Source organism: Acartia tonsa, chromosome 12 (assembly GCF_053477335.1).
Source record: "Acartia tonsa isolate MP-2025a chromosome 12, ASM5347733v1, whole genome shotgun sequence".
In the NCBI taxonomy this organism is placed as follows: Eukaryota; Metazoa; Arthropoda; class Copepoda; order Calanoida; family Acartiidae; genus Acartia; species Acartia tonsa.
In genome coordinates this window covers 24,432,202-24,448,013 of record NC_137271.1, presented here as the reverse complement: position 1 = coordinate 24,448,013, position 15,812 = coordinate 24,432,202, and the positions used below count along the sequence as shown (strand labels likewise).

The 15,812-nt window shown below is 34.6% G+C and overlaps 3 protein-coding genes across 3 annotated transcripts in view; all 3 read right to left on the bottom strand.

Annotated features, from left to right (window-relative positions):
• LOC145333887 (uncharacterized) overlaps nucleotides 1-15,812 on the bottom strand; it is a 190,758-nt gene that overhangs the window by 74,804 nt on the left and 100,142 nt on the right. The gene's annotated exons all lie outside the window — the stretch shown is intronic.
• LOC145334827 (uncharacterized) lies at nucleotides 511-2,937 on the bottom strand. Its single transcript, XM_080180455.1, has 2 exons — nucleotides 2,314-2,937; nucleotides 511-1,346 (listed from the first exon to the last, which is right to left on the bottom strand). Exons 1-2 carry the CDS (start codon nucleotides 2,708-2,710, stop codon nucleotides 1,261-1,263), a joined length of 483 nt encoding a protein of 160 aa, XP_080036581.1. The 5' UTR covers nucleotides 2,711-2,937; the 3' UTR covers nucleotides 511-1,260.
• Nucleotides 2,960-5,591, bottom strand: LOC145334826 (uncharacterized). Its single transcript, XM_080180454.1, has 4 exons — nucleotides 5,376-5,591; nucleotides 4,027-5,054; nucleotides 3,440-3,756; nucleotides 2,960-3,194 (listed from the first exon to the last, which is right to left on the bottom strand). Exons 1-4 carry the CDS (start codon nucleotides 5,476-5,478, stop codon nucleotides 3,140-3,142), a joined length of 1,503 nt encoding a protein of 500 aa, XP_080036580.1. The 5' UTR covers nucleotides 5,479-5,591; the 3' UTR covers nucleotides 2,960-3,139.

Below are 15,812 nucleotides of genomic sequence, written 5' to 3'. Positions count from 1 at the left end.
AACAAACCAAAAAAGTCCAAAACAAGCAGGATTTCTCTAATAGGTATACATAATCTAATCTGCTCAAACAAACTAGCTGAATTTAGAATAATGTGTCTAAAATAAAATAAAAATGCTTTTCATGTTCCTACGCTTTTTTGGACTTGTATGGTTATTACAGAACTCTAGATTTACAAGTCAGATTAATACATAAATTAAAATAATTATATCTGCAAAGAAATGATATCATTTTATTGGGTACGAATGAAAAATATCTTTGAGTCCTACTACATCTTTCCGTCATGACGAAAAAATAAAAATTAACCTCCCCTTATGATCTAATACAGTCTTATCTGTATATTTACTCAAATTTTTTCAATGAAATATCGTGGCCCAATAAATGAAACATTTCTATTAGCTGAAAATACACAACTCAGGTCTTAATTAATAAAGCTATCATAGAAAAATTACAATTCCCTTTAAACATACAATTTGCTGCTTCTGATGTAAAAAAGGTCTTAAACACAAAAATTCTTTTTATGAAAGACTTAAATTTTCCAGCTTCAATAAACTGCGACCAAAAACAAGCAGACTGCCAAAAGGGAATAACAAACACGATAATGGCGGACGGTATACTCAAGATCTTATGTAATGCTGGAACTATAACTTTAACTGGAGGACATATGTACATGACACGCCTATTATCCAATTCTTGTATAAAAAAGTCAGTGCCTAATGCCGTTTTATCCGGCAACTTTGAATAAAACGCCGAACATTTTGTATTGGCCGCGCTGGCCATGAGATCGATTTCCGGCATAACCATAAATTTTTCACATATTAGATTATAATCCTCGAGGGCTACCGACCACTCGTCGGTGTTACTTACTTTAGATCCCTCGTCAGCGATTTTTAGCAACAACGTGCTCCTCCTTTGCCATACTGGCAAAAGGATAATGTCAAATTGTAGCTGGACTAACTTGATATTTATCACATGACGCTGCAGAATTTCTACTCTAGAGCCGCGGTTCAAAATACTAACTAAACCGCGATTGTCCGTACACCAAACCACTGTTTTGTGTCTGTTTTGCTGGAGAAATGATTCCTGTTCAAACATTTTCACAACTGCCAACAACTCTCGCAGTGTACTAGACTGCTGCATTTCGTCGTATTCAAATGGAAACTCTTTAATGAAACGAAGTTGCTCCGCTTCAAATACATAAGCTCTGGATTCGCTTGAATCAGAGACCATGATGGATTCTATCTGAGAGATGTCTAAAGGATCTACAGCTTCCAGCAAAACTGCCTGCTTCGCAGGTTGGATAATGTTGATGACAACATTACACTTGTTGACAGGTTGTCCGTTGAAACTGAAATAAAAACAAGAATATTTAAGTGTATATTCATATTTAACTAAACGTCAAAATGCAACCGAAATTAAACAAAACATTCGTAAAATGCCAGAGGAAAAATAAGACATAAAAAATTTTTAAAAAATGTTTCGAAAACTAAAAACTCGAATGTACACACCTTATTAGATAAACCTTCAACATTTCGAATTCTTGTAACATTCTATCGTTTATAGCTAAAGACCCGGACCACCCATGCTCCTGAACAGTCAATCCGAGTGTCTGCTGGCATGCTCTAGTCACCACTCTCATTATACTCCCATGAGAATGGAGAAGGTGACAACATACGCCAAGGATATGCGCTAATTCTTTGGCGTATATTACGCCAACCTTGTCAGCCTTTGAAATGGCAGCGTTAATGTCATTTGTGAGAATTATTATCTTCATTAGGGGAGCACTGATTCTCATAGAAATTGAGTCTAAATTAAAGCCCAGGTAACACAAAGAAGTAGTAGGCCCGACACATTTCGATAAGTTTAATGTCCAGCCTGTACTCTCGAACACAAATTTTATGAACTTAAGGCTAGCCAATCCTTTAATTTTAGACAGGGCTGAATTGAACGAGTCATCAACAAATGTTGACAAGTCTATGCCTCGAGCGTGGCAGAATCTTCGTATGGGGACTATCAGAGAATTCATTATGTATGTGGCTGGTCCTGACAAAAAATATTGCATTCTTATGGATCAAATTTTAAAAAATATGTACAATTTAAATTCGACGCTCGATCATCTCTTAAGAAAAACACTACCAAAACGTAAAAAACACAAACTATACACTCGTTTTTTGGTTTTTGGTATGCATAAGGTTGTCAAATACATTTCATATTGTACTGATTAGGACAATAGACATCGCTATCCTTAGGCGTTTTAACGCTTGCGCATCGAAATAATACCATTGATTGAATTAGGAAATAAAACAAAAACTAACCTGTGCCGAATGGCAGTGTTAAAAACTCATAGAACTCCCGCGTGCCAGAGGCGTTGACAACCGCAAAGCCGAATAAACCACGGAAATCTGGATGTAATGCCAAATGGCAATACATCGCTGAGATGTCCAACACGGACATCCAGCAGCCGGACGTGACTCTGGGAAGAACCATGGAAATATCCTCCATTTTCATAGAAACTTTTCTTAAACAGTCGTTCAGTGTACGTGACAAATCTAAACACTGACGTAATTTCACGTTACCCTCACTATCCAACTTTGACGCCACCGTCAAAGGGTTGACAAAATATGGTTTATAATCGACTTTCCTAACAATGTTCTCCTTAACCCATTTGTCTGTCTTTGCCTGAACGAATTGCATGTTTTGCAACGCGCTCATGTTGTTCCTAAGGTCTGTCGCCTCAGGAAGAGGAGTAACTATGTCCGGTTTATAACCGTCTTTTAATAATTCTAAAACGGAATCACTGGCGTTTAAAATCTGTTTATAAAATAACTGGGCCTTTGGATCATGGATCCCTCCTGCAACTGGACCGAAACCCAGATCTTGCAACCGGTCAATTTCTTTGTCAATAAAAGCCGCAAATTCTTGGTCAGATATGTCACTTAAAGAACTTGCGACTAAGTCACTGGTAACAATTTTAACAGAAGTATTGTCGTCGATTTCAATGTTACCATTGGAGTTAAAGTCAATAGTTTTTGTGTCAGGTAAATTATCGTTATCGAGTGGAGCGATAACATCGTCAATGAGGAGCTCCTCGGCTTTGGTAGATGGAAGTACCGCTATGGCCGGGGAACTCGAAGCCTCGCTTCAATCCTTCTTCTTAGGAGCTGTGCACTGGGAGGCTCTATGGCCTTGTTTCTGGCTGAAAATATAATTATCATTAAACCGGCTGAGTTTAACAACTAAAAAACTCTGTGCTAAATAGTAAGTTAAATTGCGAATATATATATATTTTTTTAAAAAACTGTATTTTTCGAAAAGAAAAACTTCTTTGATTATCTATTGGCATATCCATTGATTGCCCGCGCAAAATCGAGAATTATCATTACAACTCATTCAAACTGGCAGCAGAAAAGAAAAAATATGTTAAAAAATTTAAACGCTTACCAATTGTGGCACGTGCCAGTGAAGCGTTTCGCAGATGGCCTGGCCTCTCGCTCTCTGTCCCGTCTGCGCTTCTCACTTTCTTCATGCTCCTTGCGCAAAGTATTTAATCTGGTGAGCCTCTCACCCTGCAGAACTTCACGATTATCGTTGCAGGCAAACTTGACAACCACCGAGGGGCTGTTTGTAAACGTCAAGCTCATGTAGAGACTCATGAACTTGAGCAGCTCGATGGCCATAAGCGAAAACTCCATACTGCGATGGACGGTGGCGTGGGCCTCAGGGGGCAAATACAAATTGTAAAGCTCGCGAACTGCATCCTAAATTATAGTTTAAAATCGTAACAAATTCTTATAACACTTAAACGGTACTTAAATCAAATATGGTGGTATACCACAACAACCTCAAATATTACTTTGTTTAGATAAACTGCTCTAGTGCTTATTAAGATCTATAGTATTAAAGATAACCACAAGTCCCACTACCACATAACTTGTGAAATTAAAACATTATTCGAAAAAACTGTAAAAAAGGAGAGAAGACTAAGACTGTGAACGATACTCTTTGTCGAATAGTTGTAATAATGTTACCTCGATATAATTCTGAACAGACAATAGATCGAGGCCAGTCTTCTGCATCAACCTCAAATAACTGGAGTCACGGCAATTCTGCGCATTGACCTCAGTTATTTTTCCCAGTCTGGTTTGTTGCGTAACAGCATAATGTACTAGGCAGAAACCGGGCGGCTTCGTTTTTGTAGGCACGCCTGCGACAAGTCTTCTGCTTGGTAACGCGACCATCTGCCAACCTTGGGGAAACGGCGTAGCCTGTTGAAAATTGGCTGCTTGAGGCGCTTGCATGCCAGCCCTCTGCTGCTGTTGAACTTGCTGTTGCTGGACACCGCCAACACCATTGCTGGTCGATGGTTGGGAAGCACTGGTGCTCTGCTGGTTTTTCTGATTTCTGTCGCTGACTAGCATGCGAATCACGTCAATAAGAGCACTGTTTGGTACCTGACCCGAATTATCGACAGACAAGGGCCTGTCAGCTGCTGATCCTCGGTCATGACATGTACCGCGTGGAGGCATGACAGACTGAGCTGATTTTGTCGGCACTCTGGGTAGTTCCTCCGACCTATGGCGTATGCGTTCGCCGTTTTGCTGTGGTTGTGGCCTAGCTGCCGCGCCTCCTGCCATGTATGGTGCCGCATTTATGTTAACGTTACTAAAATTCATTGCCTGATTCTGAGATGGATAATGAACTGGGCCAGGCCGACACTGTGGTAGATGCTGAGGGTGATGCTGTGCTACTCTATTAACATGATCATGTTGACCGTATCTGGCCCTTTCTTGTTGAATGTACGATTGAGGTGCTGGAATGAGAGGTGTGGAAGCACGAAACGGTCTGGCACCCATTGGTGCATCATCACCTAGCATGGCCAACAATTCCGCTGGATCTCTTCCGTTTCCATCATTCATTCGATCCGCCTCCGCAATTTCATCCATCATAGGAGCTGGTTGAGATTCATGGAACTGCGCATGAGCAGCGTCAATCTGATCCTCTTGATCATGGACACTTTCGTCACTGTCAACGGCAGGATCATCATCTACGTCCGCTGCTAAAAGTTAAAAAAGCTATTTCCATTATCGATTTTCATTTATACATTGCAAAAAGGCTATTTTAAACGGTTAAAACTAAACAAAACATGTCCAAAATGAAAAAACCATGAATGTAGTCGACAGATTTGTAATTCAGCTAAAGTAAATTTATATATTACTGTGTCTTAAACAAGTGTATGCACGAGTCGAATGAATTTTTTTTTTTTTTTTAAAAAACAAGCATTGATGTAACGTATATAACCATAGGTCTATATCAAGATACGTGATTACAAGAAAAACTCTATACTTAATAGCCAATAATCTGTTAATTAAAATAATACCTGGAGATACAGGTTCGAAACCGTTTTCATCCTCAAATGCCGGCAATTCTTGGGCTATGTCACCCAAATGTGGCAGCTGCATTTCGTCCTCACCGTCGGCCATCTTATGTGTGAATATGCGCCGTACGAGATAGAAACAAAGGCTTATGATAAAAAATCTGAAAAATTATATATAATATAAGTCAAAAAATCTAGAATGAACTCATATAAAATTAAACAAAGCATTATAAATGAAAAACTATTGTTTAAAGGAAATAAATCGAATCGACATTAAAATTGACCCCTATAAAAATTTTTTAGATTAAATCTTATAACATAAAATTTGAAATTTGAATCATAAAACTATCTATTATTGCCCTATCAAAAACCACGTGCATAAAAAACCGACGATTTATGAAAAGAAAAAATATATAAAGAAAATGCTATAAAATTAAAACATACTGATGAAAAAATTTAAGGGAGTGGGAGGGAGGGAAAAATAAATTTTTAGAAAAAACTTAAACGATTAATATCACAAGCGACTTTGTAGCATAAATCTATGTTTCAACTATCCTTTATTCTTTATTCTTTCACTTTTGTATTTAGATGTTGTTCGTTCAATGGTCAGATAAAGAATGAAGTAAAACAGCGAGCTTTCTCTCGGCCCCTGTAGTCCGAGTGTAAGTGTGTGTGTGCGTGTGTGTGTGTATGACTACTTGCTTTCGCGCTCAGCTTGACAACAACCACCCCTCGTGGTTTTAATCTAAACTTGTACCGTTCCGTCTCACAATCTGCCTACCGCAATTGAGAAACTTATCTGGCCTGTACCGCCATACGTAGAGTCCTCCTCTACTACCACTCAGTTAAGAGTATATAAACGTGCCTGTACATCATTGTCGGCCCCTGCCGCTTCATATAGCCTGTATATCATTTATAATGCACGAATACGCCGCAAGAGGTACTCCCTCTATATTACGTCTCTCTACTGCCATCTAACGGCCGTAGCTGACAACTAAGGTTAATTTAATTTTTTCTGTCTGCTAACTCTCCAGGCTTTCTATATCAGCCCTTTTACTTTTTATTCAATACTACGAGCGAATTTTTTCACATAATTCGCTTAAGATCTCTCAAACTGTGTCACTTTAGACTTCTCATATCGACTTTTTATCCTTGTCTTTCCACGTTTTATTCCGAACGACCTGGGCCGCTTGCCAAAATGCTCCTAGAGACACGTTTAATGTATTTTTTGAAATTCCACCATATTGCATAACAAATACCAATTTTCTTTTTCGTTTTAAATACTTCAATGAAAACCTCACATTATTATTTCATAGCTTGAATTCCAGAAAAATCCGTTTGGAACGTGTACCTACTCAATTTTGTCATATTGTCCGAAGCTCGATCGAAATAAAACGCGGAAAGACTCGGAACGAGTAAATCTGTTCCATCTAAAGTAACCCAGAAGTTTCGAGAATGGTAAATTTAAAGGATTTATAGGAACAGAATAAGTTCTTTGTCTTATGTGCTTCATTCGAATCGTTTAACAAATTTTCGTTCATCAATCTTAAATAAGCACATTTTCGATAGAAAATTTTCGATAAAAATTCACAGTTGAACGCTTATTCGTACAATTGAAACGTTCGTTTGTCGATTTTTTACGAAAACGTGCTTAATTTTGAATCTTAGGTAATTCTGATTTACATACCACTATCTAAACTGAAATATTTTATCCTTATAAAAAACCATTCTCGAAACTTAAATCTACTTTCTCATTTAAAAAGATTAATTCACTTTACATATACAATTAATATTATCGTTTCATAAAGGATTGCGAAACTAATGCTACAAAAAATAAATTTTTAGAAAAAACTTAAACGATTAATATCACAAGCGACTTTGTAGCATAAATCTATGTTTCAACTATCCTTTATTCTTTATTCTTTCACTTTTGTATTTAGATGTTGTTCGTTCAATGGTCAGATAAAGAATGAAGTAAAACAGCGAGCTTTCTCTCGGCCCCTGTAGTCCGAGTGTAAGTGTGTGTGTGCGTGTGTGTGTGTATGACTACTTGCTTTCGCGCTCAGCTTGACAACAACCACCCCTCGTGGTTTTAATCTAAACTTGTACCGTTCCGTCTCACAATCTGCCTACCGCAATTGAGAAACTTATCTGGCCTGTACCGCCATACGTAGAGTCCTCCTCTACTACCACTCAGTTAAGAGTATATAAACGTGCCTGTACATCATTGTCGGCCCCTGCCGCTTCATATAGCCTGTATATCATTTATAATGCACGAATACGCCGCAAGAGGTACTCCCTCTATATTACGTCTCTCTACTGCCATCTAACGGCCGTAGCTGACAACTAAGGTTAATTTAATTTTTTCTGTCTGCTAACTCTCCAGGCTTTCTATATCAGCCCTTTTACTTTTTATTCAATACTACGAGCGAATTTTTTCACATAATTCGCTTAAGATCTCTCAAACTGTGTCACTTTAGACTTCTCATATCGACTTTTTATCCTTGTCTTTCCACGTTTTATTCCGAACGACCTGGGCCGCTTGCCAAAATGCTCCTAGAGACACGTTTAATGTATTTTTTGAAATTCCACCATATTGCATAACAAATACCAATTATGAAGATTAGAGTGGGTCAATTTTCAATGTTTTTTTTTCAATTTTGAATTCACCACAATGGATTTATTATTACTTAGATCTTACACGAAACATTTCATGTTCTATAATAGAGTGAACTCTCTTGCGGGCTAAAATAACGATCTTCCCCACCCAATTCCTTTACCCTATTTCCTCCCCTCCTACTAGAAAAATGGCCCACCAAATAAAATCGAAGGGAAATTGCAACCTAAACTGACTAAAAATTTTCTCCTGTGATACTATCCACGTGAATCAATATAGAATTTATTGGATGTTGAACCATAATTTCGTATCCTCTTAAAATATCATTGTTGTAGATGGTTATCTATCCCCTCTCCCCTTTACTCTATCTATTTTCCTTCTTTTTGGTGAATAAACTGACCAATAAACAGGTTAGCAACTTAATTTGGCGACAACTTTTCTATGTAACTTTATGTCTTTAAGATAGGGTTCTTATAACTTTAAAAATCGAACCATCCTTATAAAAATTGACCCAACCCGTCCAAAATTGTTGCTTGTAAAGACCAATACTAAAATCTAAATACAAAAAGTTTGGATGCTATTAAGAAATATTTTATTATTTGGTAGTAAGTAATATGAATATTAAGAAAATTCATAATCCTTTATATCTATTGAACATATATTTATAATTGTAAATTATCCGAAAATCAACAATTCTTTAGCTCTGATGTTGATCATCCCCTCCTTATCAAATATGTTCTATTATTCATTCTGCAAATGTACTATTAACACGGATCTAAGGGATAAGACAATTGCCGAGAAGTTGATGTAAATCCTCACTGATTAAACATAAAATTATCCCTTTTGTAAGTTATAATTAGTGGTTGAATTGAATCGTTAATTGACAGGACACTCATTTTAATGTACAAACCAATAAAATTCAATAAAAGTTTTAAGTCACTGAATAAGAAAACGGTATTATAAAACTTTGGGGACCAGTGCAGTGTAATAAACAGCTCAATATTCACTCCCTCCCTGGATTATTACACAGTACACTAAGATCTATTTTAACAATTTCTTATTTATGGGCTCAACAACTTTAGAGACTTTTTATTTAATCAATTAAGTAAATTGATTTATCATCCATTGTCCTATCCCTCTTAATTCCTGATTATAGGTTGATTTCTCTGTTTCGGCATGGGACGACAACATATCAAAGACAATTTTTAAATATAGAATATGTAATATAAAAGTTTTTAAAAATAATTAGATACCGCTGAACCGATATGGTTCACTTTTACAGTGTAGCTTCTCATAGATCCCAAGAAGGTTTATAGCTATTTTGGGAAGGGTACCACCACCCACCTTGAAAAATATTACTCCTTTACAAAAATTTTTAATTTAAAATAAAAAGAAATAGAAATGAAAAATGTGGGGATAGTATGATCCCCCCCCCCCACCAAAACAAAAAAAATTAACCCCCTTCCCTTCATTTTTTTCACTTTTTCATTTTAAACTACTATAGAAAATGAAGATATTAAATTCAATTCCCACCACCTAAAGTGTCCCTAAAAGTGTCTCTAGGAGCGTAGCCGCTAGTTTGAAATAAAACACAAACAATATAATTAATTATCCATTAAAATTCTAAATATACATAGTCTATGGTCTTATTTTAAATGTATGTCTGTGGGTTTGTGTTCGTTCATGAAAAATACACGCCCTCCCTTACCATGTAGGAATGCCGTGCTGCGTCAAATTCTTGTCAAGGCTAGCCAAGCTGACGGACGGTTTTATTTCTAATTTCTAAAAGCTATCTTTTTTATAAGAATATTTTTTTAATATCATATATAGAAGCAGTATGGTTCTTCATTACTGTTTAGCTTCTTATAAGACCAAGGAAGGTTTATAGCTATTTGAGTACTACCACATTCTCAAGAGATATCTCCCCTAGGAAAAATCTCCCCCCCCCCAAAAAAAAAAAAATTAGAAACCCACTAAAATTAAAGAGGTCTCTAGGGGCTAGTTTGTCATTAAATTAAAAACATTCTTATTTTTCACTCTTAAAAAAAGCTAGCTTTTTTATTTGGATGAAAAAAATCTGATCTACATAAAATTATTGCAACACAGAACTGTTCTCATCTCCTGGTAGAATATGAAGAAAATAGTAAGGTTTTTCTGTCTGAAGCTTAAGATCCCAGGAATGGTTGGTCTAATTAGCAAGAATTAGCTAAATTATCTGAGACAAAGGAAGGATATGTGATGAGAAGGAAGACTTTGAGGGAATAAGGTAGATTTTCTTAGAATAAGGAAGAATGTCTTATAATAAGGTAGATTTTCATAGAATTAGGAAGTATTTCTTAGAATAAGGTAGATCTTATTAAAATAAGGAAGAATTTCTTAGAATAAGGTAGGCTATCTGAGAATAAGGAAGAACTAGGAGGTATTGGGTTAATTTTCTTATAATTAGGAAGATTAAGTGAGATTTAGGAAGAGATTTTCTTAGAATAAGGAAGAATGTCTTAGAATAAGGTAGATTTTCTTAGAATAAGGAAGAATGTCTTAGAATAAGGTAGATTTTCTTAGAATAAGGAAGAATGTCTTAGAATAAGGTAGATTTTCATAGAATTAGGAAGAATGTCTTAGAATCAGGTAGATTTTCTTAGAATAAGGAAGAATGTCTTATAATATGGTAGATTTTCATAGAATTAGGAAGTATTTCTTAGAATAAGGTAGATCTTATTAGAATAACTAAGAATTTCTTAGAATAAGGAAGAATGTCTTAGAATAAGGTAGATTTTCTTAGAATAAGGAAGAATGTCTTATAATAAGGTAGATTTTCATAGAATTAGGAAGAATTTCTTAGAATAAGGAAGAATGTCTTAGAATAAGGTAGATTGTCATAGAATTAGGAAGTATTTCTTAGAATAAGGTAGATCTTATTAGAATAAGGAAGAATTTCTTAGAATAAGGTAGGCTATCTGAGAATAAGGAAGAACTTAGAGGTATTGGGTTAATTTTCTTAGAATTAGGAAGATTAAGTGAGATTTAGAAAGGTGATTTTTATCCTCTTTTTTAGATATGTGAGAAAAAGGAGAGTGATTTTTGTCCATATTTGAGATATCTGAGAAAAAGGAAGATGATTTCTGTCCTTTTTGGAAGGGAATTTCTGTCCTTTTTAGGAATGACTTCATTTCCTTCATATGATCCGTGTTTTTTTGTGCATCATCATTGCATCAATTTCTCGGCAATTGTCTTATCCCATAAGATTCTTGGGTTTATGTCCACTTTTAAAAAGTGGCCTTGGGCTTATGCAAAATAGTCTTCATTCTTTAAACATTAGAAATTTAATCTTTCGTTGATATATAAACAGCAAAGATTTATATTTTTTTCCCTTAAAATTGATTATTTTGTAGGACCCCCCACTTTATTTGGGTTAAAGAAAGGGAAGACGGAATTTGAAATTGCGTGGTTAGTTCCTAAACTCAGGAATAAAGAAATATGCAAATCTAAGAAAAAATTAATTTTAAGGGATCTGACAATAGACAACATTTTTCAATGGGTGCAGAATGAGGGTGTATCCAAAATTGGGAGGGGGGGGGGGTACACTCCCTATGTGTCACTTCTAACCAAGCAAAGGAAGTGTAGTTAAAAAAGTCATACCCTCCTTAAATTTAAGAGGGGTTTGAAAAAACAATAACAGGATGCTTGCTTGACTTTTGAGTATGTTAAATTTTATGGTGGGTTGGAGGACACCTAGAAGGGTGTAAGTTTATCCGACCCCCCGTCTTATGGCTGTATTACACTCTTCTAAAGCTATCAACCCCCTTACTGTTGGTTATAAAAAAAATGAAGGTATAAAATTTTTTAGGTGCTTTACCTTAAAAGAGCCTGGGGATGCCAGTGATCCCTTCCTTCTCGAACAAACAAAGGTCGAAATTAAGTAAAGCCTCTCAACTAATTATTTAAAATGCATGCTTATATTTTGATCCTTTTTCCCTGACAAATAGAAAGAAGACAATTATTTTCATTACAACTTGGGTTAATGAACAAAACTAGATGTCTAACATTTTGTACATTTTTCAAAAGATAATTTTTTTTTATAAATTTAACTAAGCAGCTGTGCTTTTAGCATCTGAAGTTTGCAGGGCTTTAAAATGATTTCCGTAAGTGTACATAGCATCTGCGTCCTATCTCAATATTTGCTACTAGCTAAACAAGCTTTAAACTTCCCCCCCAAAATCAAAATTTAAAAATTAAAATTTTGAATGTATAATGTATAAATCGTTTATACATTATATCGCTTTTCCTTTTGACCGGAGTAGCTGAAAATAGCGATTGCAATAATTGGGTTATCTGCTGTACACATTTGAAAATTATTGAAGAAATAGGCTATCCATTTTCAGCACATCTTTAAAATAGATTAAAACCATGCACAAGTAAATGTGAAGCTTTTCTAAAATTGTTGAATTTAAATATCTCTGCTTTTATTCCTAGTTTAGTCTAAGTGAAGATTCCAAGGATAATTAGGAACGAGAATTAAAGTTTAGCATTTTTACAAAAGATGCATATTTAGTTTAATCCCTCTACCCTTTTAGTTTTTATGTCTTTTTTGGTTGGGGGGAGGCGGAGCTTAGCTTTTATGTATATTGTCATCCTTATCTAATTTTCAGAAATTCAGACACTCACAAAACGCCTCAAAAATTATAAACTAAAAACAGTTTAAAAAGTACTAAACCAAAAAGTATAATGTTGGTCATCTTTTTAAATATGAGGAAATCGCAGTACAATTGATATTGCATATTACGGTGTGTCATCACTTCTGCATATAAACAAAATTCAACTAGTGACTCTGCTCCTAGCATCTAGGGGCTTTGTATTCGAAAATTAAGAAAATAGCCTAAAACATTTGGACCTAAGTGAAGGGCTTAAAATGTAAAAATCAATAGGTTAAGTAGTTAATGAAATCCTAAGCTTCAGAAAAAAAACCTTACTAATAGGATAGTAACAAGGATGAATACATCCATAAGCAGCGAAGCACAAATGAATAAAAGAAAATCACGAAATCTTTATTTTTATAAATATTTATTTCGTTATGTATGGCTGTAATTGTAGAATATATGATCATGCGTGGATATTGTCGTTAATTTTGCTTGCTAACATGCAACTCGTTTATTTGTTAATTCTTTCATCCAGTAGGAGGGGAGGGGATTGGTTAAGGCGGTAGAAAGGTAGATTCGTTATTTTAGCCTGCTACAATTTCACTTTATTAGAGAACATGCAAATCTGGTGTAAGATCCAAGTAATAATATATTCATTTGATTATGTATGAATTTAATTTCATATGAGAAAAATTCAACATTTATCTAATTAAAATTTATCATAATAGAGATATCAAAGTTACATTAATCATTGAATTATCAAATTTTATGCTAGTTCACTCTAGCCGCAATGTTCATGTCCGTTATTTGATCTTAGCTATTTAAGTTTATTTATGTGTCGATATTGTAGGTTATTCTATTGCATAAAATACTAAGGTTGTTTGTCTGCAGCCTAAGATCTTAATTACTACTGAAGCGATTTAAATCTAAGCTTTACTTAGGTCCTGTGATGGTTTAGGGTTATTTTAATTTTAGATTTAAGTCTCTGCCCCTTCGATGCTAATGGCGTAGGAGATATAGGTTTACATTTTAGTTCAAATCTCAATGATGTTTTTTGATAAATAATGCTCTATAAATCATAAGTCATTTTCATCATACAGATAAGAAAATCTATGGAAAATTTCCATTTTTATCTAACAGCCCCCTCATAAACATATCTCTAATTTTAATATCAAATGTATGACTTTAAAAAAAATTACATTTTATTGACATGATTTGATATTTATTTATTTTATAAGTAACTACCGTTTTTTGTTGATTTTATAAAAACATCGTTGCTACAAGAGACTTAATTCTACAGAAGTTTTTTCGCCTACGAATAAGATTAATTGGGTTATAAAACTTTGGGTACAAGTGTAATTTACTTTCCATTGATTCCTCCCCCCTGGGTTTTATTAGTGGTCCATTTTCGCAAGATGGGAAAGCACCAAATCTGTTTAACCAAGGTTAATTTTAATTTGTGAAAACATTTCTTTTGTTTCACTAATTAGAAGATTTCATGACGAGTAACTCAGGGATATACAGGGATTGGATAATGGACAAAAAATTAATCCATATCCTTTTAATGGTGTGTAATTTTTCCTTTCTTTATACCTTATCATCCAAGGATCTAATGGGATAAAACAATGGCCGGTAAATTGATGTCCATTGTACATTCCAATGATGATATAAAGAAAATTACCCCTTCTGTATATTAAATTAGTGGTAGAAACGTATGGACACTCAACTTAATAAAACAACCAATCAAAATTCAATAAAAGTTATAAAGCTAACGAATTGGAAAACATTATTCTAAAACCAGCCCACGAGGAAATTTTTCCAGTATTGCTTCGAAATCGATTAATATCTTCATCATGTAATCATGTATTGCATAGTATGACAGACAATTTTCCACAAATATTAAATTAAAATTCATAGATTAATACCAGGTTTGTTGGCCCGGGCCTTTGGCATTCGGTGCAAAAAAATCTGGTTTTAATCTTATAATTTTTCATTTTAATATCCGCGGAAAGGTGTCTATAATACTATGTGATAAATAACTATCTCTAAACTTAAAACTGGTATCAAAAATTAACACAGACAATATTTATATGAATGTAAAAAAGTAAACAGCTGGGAAGTTCAAGAAGTCAATAAATGAGTTTTTTATAATTTAGCTAAACTTTAAAAGATTTATCCGCCCGTCTGTCTTTTGTAAACCAATATATGGCTGCTTAATTTAATTGTCTTTTGAAATTTCTTGTTATGATTTATCTTATATAAAAACACTTTTCACTGCCTTTGTCCGTTCGTCGGTTTGAATATACTTGAAATTAAAAAAAATATTGTTCTTTTATACTTATAGATGTTTTCATCCTTGTTATATTATCCTATAATGTAAGGTAGTATGTTTTTTTATCTGTAGCGAAGGATCTTGCTGACCGCTGAACCGATACGGTTCTCTTTACATTGTAGCTTCTCATAGTTCCTGGGAAGGTTTTAGCTTTTTAGCTTTTTTAAAGTGAAAGTGTCATCACTCCCCCCCCCCTCTCCAAGAAAATCAAAGATAGTGGCTAAGAAAATTGTAAATATGTACTTATAACGACTTACAAATTTAAAATTTCGTTAACTATTTTTTTTGGTGGAATCGTAAGAGCACTATCAATAAACATTCCCAGGAGTCCACAGAGAGAGGGGTGTGCTTACAATTCCGTACGTTTTTTTTTACACGAGCAAATCAAGAGAAACGTATATATTCTTTACGATATCAATAACTCAACTCTTCGTGTTTATTGCAGAGTAAAACTTAGATATTTAATTACGAAATTTTTATCAAAATTGATTCATTGGTAAAATTTTCTGCTCTGTTATTCAAAAATAAAAAACAAATCAGTGCTATATGGGACAGCTAGTTCACTTTTCACCGAATAATTTTAGTCTACATAAAGGGTAATTTTGTTTATTATTATTGGTGTCCCCAGATACTTACAAATTCATTTGTTTATGAAAAACGTCTTGGATATTACAAAATGTGTAAGTGATCTCACACTCCGCTGAGTGAGAGGGACTATATCAAAATTCACAACTTCCCTTCAACAGTAAGTGAACCAACATAAACCATCCCCTTATCATTATAAAAAAAGGTAGTTGCCTCCTAAAAGTAAGGTTAGGCTCAAGTAGTTAATGTAGAGTCACTACCAATTATGA

Bases quoted from the DNA above. Each gene is read 5' to 3' on its own strand.
- LOC145334827 (XM_080180455.1), bottom strand. From the start codon at position 2,710: ATGAGCGCGTTGCAAAACATGCAATTCGTTCAGGCAAAGACAGACAAA. The intron at 1,347-2,313 runs GTTAGTTTTTGT...TTTTTATTTCAG, and splicing joins AACACTGCCATTCGGCACAG to TTTCAACGGACAACCTGTCA.
- LOC145334826 (XM_080180454.1), bottom strand. From the start codon at position 5,478: ATGGCCGACGGTGAGGACGAAATGCAGCTGCCACATTTGGGTGACATA. The intron at 3,757-4,026 runs GTAACATTATTA...ACTATAATTTAG, and splicing joins CTGTTCAGAATTATATCGAG to GATGCAGTTCGCGAGCTTTA. The intron at 3,195-3,439 runs GTAAGCGTTTAA...TTATATTTTCAG, and splicing joins ACTGGCACGTGCCACAATTG to CCAGAAACAAGGCCATAGAG.